The sequence below is a fragment of the Xenopus tropicalis genome, chromosome 8, assembly GCF_000004195.4.
Source record: "Xenopus tropicalis strain Nigerian chromosome 8, UCB_Xtro_10.0, whole genome shotgun sequence".
Taxonomy (NCBI): Eukaryota; Metazoa; Chordata; class Amphibia; order Anura; family Pipidae; genus Xenopus; species Xenopus tropicalis.
In genome coordinates this window covers 133,395,857-133,407,463 of record NC_030684.2, presented here as the reverse complement: position 1 = coordinate 133,407,463, position 11,607 = coordinate 133,395,857, and the positions used below count along the sequence as shown (strand labels likewise).

The window sequence follows — 11,607 nt, the reverse complement described above, 5'->3', positions numbered from 1 at the left end:
CAGAACAGCCCTATTGGGTTTATTTAATGGTTAAATGATTCCCTTTTCTCTGTAATAATAAAACAGTACCTGTACTTGATCCCAACTAAGATATAATTACCCCTTATTGGGGGCAGAACAGCCCTATTGGGTTTATTTCATGGTTAAATGATTCCCTTTTCTCTGTAATAATAAAACAGTACCTGTACTTGATCCCAACTAAGATATAATTACCCCTTATTGGGGGCAGAACAATCCTGTTGGGTTTAATTCATGCTTCAATTACTTTTTAATAAACTTAAGGCATGGAGATCCAAATTATGGAAAACCCTTTATCCAGAAAACCCCAGGTCCCTTTCATTCTGGATAACAGGTCTCATACCTGTATATATTTAGACTGCTGATAGTTCCATTAGAAGTTACCTCAGTAAATAAGGAATACATAGGCCAAAGCTTCCCTCACTAAAAACATTTATAAAGGACATTTTTACCTTATAATATTTAGGGGAAGTAAGACATATGTGTTTGAGCCTTACCTAGTCTATAAGCCGCAGGGGATGGTGGGAATGACAGGTGAATAACGGGATACATAAGACCTAATGATATACTACAAGTAATGAAGGGAAAGACAATACAGAATGAGGGGAATGGAAATGTATTACCTTCTGTACCTGCCCAGCCAGAATCTCACCGCGCTTCTCTCTGCGGCTCCGCTATACAGCTTCTTACAAAAAAACTACATCCCCCAGCATGCCAAGCGCTCGGCACGGCGCCTGATTGGTTGCGTAGGCTGCGCCGCCATACACAGGAGGCGGAAGTGGGGCGCTCCGTAGAAAGATGGCGCTGGCCGTGTTTTTCGGCTGCACCTTTGTGGCCTTCGGGCCGGCTTTGTCCCTGTTTATCCTCACTATCGCCGTGGACCCGCTGAAAGTCATCATTCTGGTGGCCGGGTGAGAGAACGGAGGGCTACTTGAGGGGACTGGGCTTGTATTTAACCCCTCATAGAGGCTGCTTTCCAGCTACACCCTGAGTACAAGCAGGGATCCTTCTCATGAACTAGTCCTGTCAGGGAGTGGGGAGAGGAGTAAGCACAGCTGAGTTATAGTTCAGCAGACTATGTGGGACCCTGCTGCCTAATGGCAGTGTTTTATATAATTAACCCTTTGTTTCATTAGTATTACAAGCTTTATTATAGATCATCACGCCATCTTAGTGGATCTAGTTACCCAAGTAAACTCTGGGCTTAGTTTCTTTTTTCACACATTACTATAGTGTTCTTAAGCCTTCCCAGTTGGGACAGGGGGTACTTGGGTAGTTTTTTTCCGACATGGCGGGCAGCACGTTATAAAGGAGAAGGAAAGGCTAATAAAGAGTTAATCCCAAGCTGCAGGCATACCTTCAGTTCCCTCAATAGTGCCCTTAAGCCTCCCCATATTTCTCCCGTTCAGATGATCAGAAGCCTCATAGGGAAAAAAAAACGCTGAGCTGTTTAAAGAAAGTTCCCATAATGCCTCATTCCTGCACCGACACCCGGTGTACATGCTCAGTAAGACTATGAGGACGCTTCCTGCTGATTGGCTCAGATCACACATTCAGGGGCGGGCCAAGCCGACCGGGCGCCCTAGGCAACCCGGTTGGCCAACTCCGCCCCCCCCCCCAACGGCGCACGCGCACCAAAGCACAGGAGGCGGTGCAGGGGGGCGGGGCAATTAGATCAGTCATTGCCTCCGCCGCTAATGACAAGCGGCGGAGGCAATGACAAAGTAGCACTAGGGGTAGGCAGGAGAGGCTGCCTGGCGCCCCTCAATCTTTGAGCCCTAGGCAGCTGCCTCTTCTGCCTACCCCTAGTTCCGACCCTGCACACATTCCTAAGGGGGTGGGGGGGTTTGTAGCATTCTTGAGCAGATTGTAGATTGTAAGCTCTTTCTAGATTGTAAGCTCTTTTGGGCAGGGCTCTCTTCACCTCTTGTATCGGTTACTGATTGCTTTATATGTTACTCTGTATGCCCAATGTATGTAACCCACTTATTGTACAGCGCTGCGGGGTATGTTGGCGCTTTATAAATAATTGGTAATGTAATGAGCGGGAGAGAGGAGAGAGCTCCCTGTCTCTAGCACAGGAAAACAAAGAGACAACAAATCCTGTTTCTTTTGACAGAGGACTCGGTGCAGCGTTTCTGTGAGTGCTTATGGCTGTATTTACATAGACCTTTCTGATGAAGCTTACTGAGTTTTTACCTTTCTTTCTCCCTTAAGACAGTACCCCAGGCAGGTGGGATTCTTGTTGAAGACACACACAGGGCTGGTTCACAAGGTTAACAATTTGACAAACTGAGGGGTGCCCATAATTTGATCACCTCCTTCAAAATAATTTTACAATAGGTCTTCATCTTTTACTTCTAGTGGTTTGTCCATTATTTGCCTGTTTTCCTATTGATTCTCCATTCTAACCGTTTCTAGGGTCAGCGGGCCTTAGAAACGCACAACCAGGTGTAATTAGTCCTGGCAAGTTATTGCCTCAGTTAACTGTAAAACTGGCCATAGGTCTAAACATCCACTAGTTTGGTGTAGTCGCCAAATGAACAGATCTTGTCCAATATGCTCACCTTGAGCTGGGCGATATTGTGCTAATTCGATTGGTTGGCCTTTGGTAAAATCATTGGCTCACAACTTTGGTGAATGCAGGCCACTGGGGCGAGCGCCACATCAATAAGTCAATGTGGTCCTCACTCCAACTTAAGTGTTATGTTGCACTTGGTCTCTCTGGCTCTCTTTTGTGTGATTAGTAGAGGAAGACTGGGTAATAGAATTCATTAGCTATCCTGGCCAATCACGTTTGCTCTCCTTCATCCATTTTTTTTCTTCTTACAGCTCCTTCTTCTGGCTGGTATCGGTATTGCTGTCCTCCTTGATTTGGTTCATTTCTGTCCAGATCAGCAACAAGAATGACGCCAACCTGCAGTACGGACTGTTGATATTCGGTGCAGCCGTGTCTGTTCTGCTACAGGAGACTTTCAGATATGCCTACTATCGCTTACTCAAGTAAGACATTGAGCACTCTGATTGGTTGGGAGGCTCCTGTTAATGTCAGCTCTAAATGCATTCCGATTGGTTAAAGGAAAACTATACCCCCAAGCAATGTAGGTCTCTATAAAAATATATTGCATAAACAGCTCATATGTAAAACCCTGCTTCATCTAAATAAACCATTTTCATAAAAATCTACTTTATTAGTAGTATGTGCTATTGGGTAATCCTAAATAGAAAACTGCCATTTTAAGTACTAAGGGCCGCCCCCTGGGATCATAGGATTCACAGTGCACACAAACAAGCCAAGGCACACATACATGCTAGGCCCCATCAGCCAATGAATGGGCAGAGTTCTGCCTTTTGCTCCCACACTACTTCCTGTTACAGTTAGAGCTGCATCACTTCCTGTCAGCTGATCTCTGAGGGAACACACAGCCCATCACTAAATGGCGGCTCAAGGGAAAGGATGTAAAAGGGCAATATTTACTGATAAATATATTCCAGTTTGGTGAGATTCTGTAATAGGTCACTTAATATAATATGAACTGTCTGTTGGTTCAGTATTCATTCTGGGATATAGTTTTCCTTTTATGCTGCTGGAAGCAGGAAGAGGGCTTGGATGCTTACAGAGTAGACCCTTGTTTTGATGGTTGGTGGTAAGCCCATAAACCAGTGGTTTATTGTTTTTTTATACTTAAATGTTGCTCACGGGTAAAAAAAGGTTGGGACCTTTTTTACCCATGATCAACATTTAAATAAAAAAAAAGTTCCTAGGGGGTGACCAGTAAGCACTGTGATTGGTTATTTAGTTGCCCAATGTGGACTGGCAGACTACAGGAGGCTCTGTTTGGCAGTACACATGGTCTATATGCAACCAAACCTTGCCTCCAAGTCAGCACCTGCTTTGAGGCCCCTGGGAGCAACATCCAAGAGGTTGATAAGCAACGAGTTGATCAAGCCACTGGTTGGGGGTCACTTCCATAAACAACGCAGTCTGATTGCTGGCCAATCTCCCATCACAATTAGGAGGCAAGGACCAATGGGGATTTTTTTTATTGTCTTTGGTATAATAGCTCTAAAGGGGCATCCAGATCTCCCACACACTGACTAAGGGGGGGGTTGAACTGACCTAATCGGTTCGCTCCATGATGCCAGCTTTATGCAAGACCAGGTGCAAGGGGATTGGTCCTTTTTTGATTAGTAACAAAGAAATATAACGGGTCACCCCTTTTCTGCTCCAGTTTCGATTGCAATGGCATGTATTTGCTGCTTGATCCTGGGAAATACCTCTGATAATCATTTTGTATCTTCCTTCACAGGAAAGCAGATGAGGGTCTTGCTACGATCAGCGAGGATGGAAGATCGCCAATATCTATTCAGCAGATGGCCTATGGTGAGCATAACCCTCTTGCTGCAGCTTGTCAGCCTTTGATGTCAACTGTCCCCTGCCTAGTGTATCTTGTGCTCAGAGCAGGCATAGTCTGTGCATATACCTGGCTCCTCACTGATTGCCTGCTGTCTAATGGATACAGTATGGCAGGTCCCACCTGTATGTTTCCTGACCAGGACATAATGCAAGGTTTTAAAGATGTTTGTGTTGGGTGACCCCTGCCAACCAAGAAATATATATATATATTTATTTATGAATTGATGTCTTGGCTGATGAAGTTCGTCTCCACATTTCGACATTGTTTCAGTAGTCAGAGCCAGCAGTGCAGAGGATTGACACTGCATATCAACACTGCTTTCAATAGCAATTACATGTATAAATGAGCATTGTTAATGACCTTCTGTCTCTTTGCCACAGTTTCCGGCTTCTCCTTCGGGATAATCAGCGGGGTGTTCTCTGTCATTAATATACTGGCGGATGCTATTGGCCCTGGCATTGTGGGAGTGCATGGCGACTCGCAGTATTACTTTCTTACTTCAGGTAAGTGATTTTGTTGACCTATCTAAGCCTGCTGTGTGCACTGTGATGGAAGGGCTACAAAGAGGGAGAACTGGGAGACAGGACACAGAAACTTTTGTTTGTAAGGCTGCTGTGCCATGAGTAAGTGTGTGTGTGTGCGCAGCAGCCCTGTGCTAAATATATGTTGAAACAACAGCTATTGCTAAGTGTATTGGAGATTTTTAAGCAGTGCTTTCCCTTCTGTTGTGTCGTCCCAGCATTCCTTACCATGGCAATTGTTTTCCTGCACACCTTCTGGGGCATTGTGTTCTTTGCGGCCTGTGAGAAGCGGAAGCCTCTGCACATCATAGGAGTGGTCCTCAGTCATCTGGTAGCTTCTGGGCTGGTAAGTACCCCTGTAATAGAATCTGAATTTCATTTAGGAAACCTTTGCTTCATGCTAATACGTGAACAGAGAGCTACCATAAAATGATTCCCCTGTACTAAGCACAATTCAGCAGGAACAGCCCCCTAAGTTTGCTCATAGCCTGTACAGAAAGATACCCTAAAACTATGGCAGCATAGGGATTCCCCTGTACTAAGCACAATTCAGCAGGAACAGCCCCCTAAGTTTGCTCATAGCCTACACAGAGAGATACCATAAAACTATGGCAGCATAGGGATTCCCCTGTACTAAGCACAATTCAGCAGGAACAGCCCCCTAAGTTTGCTCATAGCCTGTACAGAAAGATACCCTAAAACTATGGCAGCATAGGGATTCCCCTGTACTAAGCACAATTCAGCAGGAACAGCCCCCTAAGTTTGCTCATAGCCTACACAGAGAGATACCATAAAACTATGGCAGCATAGGGATTCCCCTGTACTAAGCACAATTCAGCAGGAACAGCCCCCTAAGTTTGCTCATAGCCTGTACAGAGAGATACCATAAAACTATGGCAGCATAGGGATTCCCCTGTACTAAGCACAATTCAGCAGGAACAGCCCCCTAAGTTTGCTCATAGCCTGTACAGAGAGATACCATAAAACTATGGCACATAGGGATTCCCCTGTACTAAGCACAATTCAGTGGAATAACACAATGTCCCTTGCAGGGTTTCAGTTTCTCTGAGGCTGCTTTGATCATAGAATTTGGTTTGACTTCCACTTATTCTGCTTTTCTTTTTTCTCTCCCCTGCAGACTTTCCTGAACCCTATGTATGAAGCCAGTCTGATTCCCATTTACATAATCACCCTGGGCATGGCATTGTGGGCTTTTGTGGCCGCAGGGGGCAACTATCAAAACATCCGAAAATGCCTCGCTTGTAAGTACAATGGAGTATTGTCTTGGGTTCTAGAGTGTTCTAAATCAGGGTTCTACATTCATAATCTCAGTGGATTTTCCTGACAGGAAAAAAAATCATTTGTAGAGAGAGGGAGACGGGCTGTTAATTCTTGTTTGATCTTTATTTTTGAGGAGAACATTTAACCCCTTCCCTGCCTCGATGACAGCATTGTTCTGCCTAGATTATATAGATGGGTATGTAGGCCTCTGTAGCAGTAGCCTCTGGCAGCGAAGGGGTTTGTTTTAACCCCTCCGCCGGTTCTTGTAGGATGAGTCTGCCCCTCCTGCTGCCCCCTGGGTATTTAGTTTAAATCGGAAACTGTTTTGTTTCTGCAGGCAGACGGCAAGAAAGTAACCAGGTTATGGTATATTCTGCTCTTCAGGTGCCCGCTGAGGACTGAGGCCCCAGCTCAGCTGCCGTGCAGCCACGAACAGACATTGTATAACAGAGACACACCGTCCAAGTGCTCCTCTCTCCCAGAAGCCGGCTCCCATTCCTCCGCCTCTCCAGACGAAGTCAAGGACGTTACCCCTTCTCATTGATTTGCCTCCTCTCGTCTTAACGTGCCGGCGCTGGGGCCTACTCAGGCTGCGCAGAGCAATCTGGCATTGCTCGCACACTCAACCAAGTACAATAGCAGGACTCTGGAACACACACACGTGCCATCCCTGGAGCGGAACCTCCACTTACACCTGTATCTGTTCTTTGTTTCTACTGGGTCATTCCATCTCTAGATTTTCTTTTCAGACGGTCAAGAACCGATTGTCTGTTCTTTCCTGTTCGATGTGAGCTGAGAGTTTCCTTTCTGTTTGGCGTCGGCTGGGAGTTTCCTGCCTCCTTCGACATCGACCGAGAATTTCCTTTCTGTTCGACGTCGGTTTGACATCCGTCTGAGAGTAGCTTTGAGGAACGCTGATACTAATACAACTGGGTGGCGCTGCTATTGGACTATACCTCTGGCCTCTGGGCACGGAACGGATTGTGTCTCCTTCCTTTCAGCTTTCACATCTAGAACAGTCCAAGGTGAGACTGTTCCTCAGGTAGAGGGGACACAGTTGCACTGTATTTTCTTTTTTTAATCTATCCCCCTTCCCAACCCTTACGGCAAATGTCTACACTGGGTTCCCTGCAGCCATTCTTGTGACTGGAAGGAGGGACTCCTCAATAAAATGTGTTTTGATTGGTCGGACTAATAAATCGGTAATCTGTATACCAATATTAATCATTATGACTGCAGCTGGTTAACCCTTCATGCAAGCCCCGAGCAACTCAGAGGCCACACCCTTCTCTTTGTTCCAGATTAATACTTTGTCGTGACTTAATTCTGTTTCACGTTTCTGCTGCTGATAAACGGAATCAGCGGTTGGCTAATAACGCCGAAAATGTAAATGACTTTTACTGATACAATACAAAATGTCTTTTTAATCTACCAGCAGGCTTTGTGGTTGGCAGACATACCCATATGTGTTCAGATGCCCATGGCAGTTTCTATGTCCTGCATTGATCTGTATACACATGCCCAAGCTGAACCTGAGAGATAACCAGTGAGGATGTGTAACATATTCCATTGAGGTATTTTGATTTGAGTTGGTACAGACATGCTAAACTAATGGCAGCACTGAAAAAAAAAAAAAAAATGTCCTCCGTGCCAAGTGTGCTTTCTGCTCTGTAGAGTTCTCCAGTATAAGAGTTGTGTGCAGATGTCCCTCCTGTCTTGTAAAGCGCTCAGAATGGGTCATTTATAAACACTGGGTAAACTTGCACCTGGGCAGCTACCCATGACAACCAATCAGATGTTTGATTGAGCCCCAGTGTGTGCAAAGTATAAGGAAGTCCCTCCCCCTGAGCAGAAGGCACACTCTTCATGGAGAGCTAACTGATCACTGGGCAATTAAAGGCCAAGGAAACCAAAAGAGTTCACTGGTGCTTTAAACAGACCCGCAGAGCTTAGCTGTATTAGTTGCTATGTACCCATGGCCTCGTTTCTTTCTTTGCAAGGGGAAATATATGTATATTACTAAATTCCTCCATACCCCAAGCCGCCAGTGTCCAACCAGTAGCTTGCCTGGCTCCTTGACTGCAGCTTGGGATACTGGGAGTTGCAGTACAACAACATCCAGAAACCTTGCTGTTGAAATGCAATGTGCTTGTTGAGTCTCAATATTCTCTGGCCTGTTGGTCTGTAATTGTAATAATTACTGGAAATTAACCATGGGGGGTATTTGGTATAACAACAAAGGCATTAATACACCTGTATTCTGTGTGACACCTCCCCCCACGGTGGGGGCAAACCCCCACCATTACTTTACTATGCACTCAAAGCAGGGGAGACCCCCCCCTACCCAAGGGGAAGCGGCTGCCGGTTCTTCCCTTTCATCAGCAGGTAATATCTGAGCTCAGAATGTAAAGTGCTGCCACTGTTCTTACAGCCCTGCAATACATTTTCTGGAATAAAACAAGTCTGTTGCCATGTTTGTCTGTGCCGCCGGTTTCTCTCGCACGTCGTGTAGACATCCAAGTAGAAATCTGCTCCAGGTCTTATAGATACACAGCCATCCAGCCCTTTCTTGAAACTCTCCGCTGTATCTACCATTACCACTGATTCTGGGCAAGAATGTCGCAGCTCCTCATCCCTATTGGGCCCATACAGAACCTGGATATTAAAGGTCCAGGAAAGCCAAACACCCTTTGTTACAGTAAATCCAATTGCTAATATGGGTGCATTCTATTCCTATTTTCTTGGGTCCCTTGTTGGGAACCAGTAAGTCCTGCAATCCCCTACTTAGTCCAGCAGGTGGGGCTCCTCTGAGTAATAATCTGACCTGCATATGGGTCATAGAACGGGCCATTTGCTGCCCATATTGAGCCCCCCACCCGGCCAGAGACAGATGACAAGGAGACATAAGGCTTCCATTTGGCATTTGGTGCTTTTTATATTTATTGAGAGGTCTACAAAATATCAAGGGTGGTGCAGCTCTTATCAATCACAGCATTGAGGAATATAAAAATACCTTCCAATACACACAGGCCTGGGACCCTACTGCAGCAGTTACACTGCAACTCCAGCATACATTGAGAATAAAGGGGCTGGGAGTTGCAGATTAACAGCAGCAAATTACATTATAAATATTTGTTATCAAGGCTGTATCTCAGCTGTCCTATGGGGAATAATACCCTTAACTAAAGGGAATTTATAGCTAAACCATAATCTGCATTAAGCTTGCAAGGGATTAAAGTCGCTATATAAACACTGTATTAATTAACATTTATATTTATTAGCAGATCAGCTGGTATAGTTTAGCACTAGCAAAGGACAGTCTATGGGGAGTTATGATCTACAGATTTCCTAAGCAATATGGCAGCTCCTGTTCATTAATTTAGCTATAGGATCCCTTTAAAGGGTCAGAGGGTACCATTCCCCCCCTTCAGGACTTTAGTTCCATTTCACAGCATGTAATAAGAAACATTACTACTAGTAGCTACAGAGGTAGAGGGAATGCAAGGCAGGTTGTTGCTATGGCAACATAGCAGCACTAAATCTATAATAATAATCTAGATATCACTAAAGGCAACATGGTGGGTGTGTGGGGCAACAAGAGCCTTATTATGTGGCTCAAAGGCACTTAGCAGGGGAGCTACACCCTGATCCTTATTAAGGTTTATTTTGCCCTAAACAGACATTCTGCACTGAACATTCATTCCCTCTCTGTATTTATATACGAGTGGCAGCCGTCCAATCAGAGGCTTTCTCTATAACGGCATGTATTATGAACGTTGGTGCCTTTGCATTGGCATCAATGGAGGAGGACTAGAGAAGCAACATGGCAGCTTCCTGCATAAAGGCAAATTAACAGCAGAGGAACGGGTCGTGCAACTGTGATATCCAGAGAAGGAATGTTCCGGCACACATTAAGGTACAGACTCCCCTTGGCAGGAACGGGCCCAGACTGAGGTTAAGGTCCAATTTGTGGGCAATAAAAATGGCAGGAATGGAAGGGTGATTAGCTTGACTATTATGGATCGGGGGCTGAGTGAAACTTTCCACTAACTGGATAGGCCCGTGATCCCCAACCAGTGGCTCAGGGCAACATGTTGCTCCCCAACCCCTTGGGTGTTGCTCTCAGTGCCCCCAAACCAGGGAGTTATTTTTGAATTCCTGACTTGGGGGCAAGTTTTGGTTGAATAAAAACAAGATTTCCTACCAAATAAAGCCCCTGTAAGCTGATAGGGTGCATAGAGGCCCCTAATAGCCAATCACAGCCCTTATTTGGCTCCTCCATGAACTTTTATGGTGCTTGTGTTGCTCCCCAAGTCTTTTTACATTTTACTGTGGCTCACGAGTAAGAAAGGTTGGGGATCCCTGGGATAGGCAGAAGTCTGATACCCTGGGCCCCCTGGAGTGAAAGGCTAAGCTTACCATGTAGTACAGTAATGGTTATACCATCTAGGCACAGAGGGTAAGGCCATCCTTCCAATAAACATGACTATTTAAGAGAAAACGTATGGAAGATGGAATCTACCTATTAATTGGATACATTGCCCCTTTAACATAAAAGGCCATTGATTAAATAATAACGATTGATATGTTCCAGCCGGTTACAACATGGAAGGCGGTGAAATAGTCTGAGCAGCAGTTGAGGGATATGTGGCACGTACCAAGTTATACAGCAAAATGTGGCAGATAATCAGTATGGCAGCAATAATAAGGTGGTAGTTATTTCTTCCTCTTCACCCCCAGTCTCATCCTGCTTTGTATACATCTCAATAGGGTTCACTGTCCATTCTGATCTCCTTGTCCAGGTTCCTTCATTACAACCCTCTTCTGGTTTCCAAATAGGAACAGGGGGCACCTAATGGGTGCTGAGATAGGCACCATCTTCCAAAACACAAAGTTAATAAGCAGATTTCACAGGATGACGTGAGAACCAGTGCTGATGACCTGAGTAGCTGTAGAACCGTGAGAGTCTATGGCAAGAGCAGGAAGGTCCATCGTCATTGATAGAGCCTTGACATGAAGGCCAGAAGCAAGAAGGTCCATCTTCATTTATAGAGCCTTGACATGAAGGCCAGTCTATGTTGGCAGCCCGGTCAGGCACGGAAGTCCTTTCACAGTGACCGATTCATTCTGACGTACATTCTTAGCTTGCCGGCCGCCATCTTGAGTTATCTAGGCTAGACGCTCCTCACCTCCGTGGGGACTGTCGGAGACATTGAAGCTTTATCGTGTGGTGCCCCTGACGTAACTTTCCTGAGAAGGTACAAGAACGCAGTGTTACTTTCCATTTTGGATGAAGGTGCTGTAGTCTGCGACATATGATATAATGTACCCCCTACTGTAATCATAAGGATATTAGAAATCACAGAAAA

General features: G+C 45.3%; 2 protein-coding genes across 3 annotated transcripts in view; one reads left to right on the top strand and one right to left on the bottom strand.

Annotated features, from left to right (window-relative positions):
• The first annotated feature begins 759 nt into the window (after nucleotides 1-759).
• aph1a (aph-1 homolog A, gamma secretase subunit) lies at nucleotides 760-8,712 on the top strand. 2 transcript variants are annotated; one of them, XM_012953193.3, is made up of 7 exons: nucleotides 760-929; nucleotides 2,851-3,021; nucleotides 4,329-4,402; nucleotides 4,817-4,939; nucleotides 5,176-5,303; nucleotides 6,096-6,219; nucleotides 6,576-8,712. In XM_012953193.3, the coding sequence occupies exons 1-7, from the start codon at nucleotides 817-819 to the stop codon at nucleotides 6,638-6,640; spliced, it is 798 nt and encodes a 265-aa protein (XP_012808647.1). In that variant the 5' UTR covers nucleotides 760-816; the 3' UTR covers nucleotides 6,641-8,712. The 2 variants fall into 2 exon arrangements, with proteins under 2 accessions (XP_012808647.1, NP_001015843.1); NM_001015843.1 differs by having other exon boundaries at nucleotides 792-929; nucleotides 6,623-7,433.
• Nucleotides 8,713-9,148: 436 nt separating this feature from the next.
• The window catches only part of ca14 (carbonic anhydrase 14), a 29,316-nt gene continuing 26,857 nt past the window's right edge, over nucleotides 9,149-11,607 (bottom strand). The window contains 1 exon segment of the mRNA NM_001110051.1: nucleotides 9,149-11,488. Within this exon segment, the coding sequence (NP_001103521.1) occupies nucleotides 11,413-11,488 (76 nt within the window). The 3' untranslated portion in view covers nucleotides 9,149-11,412.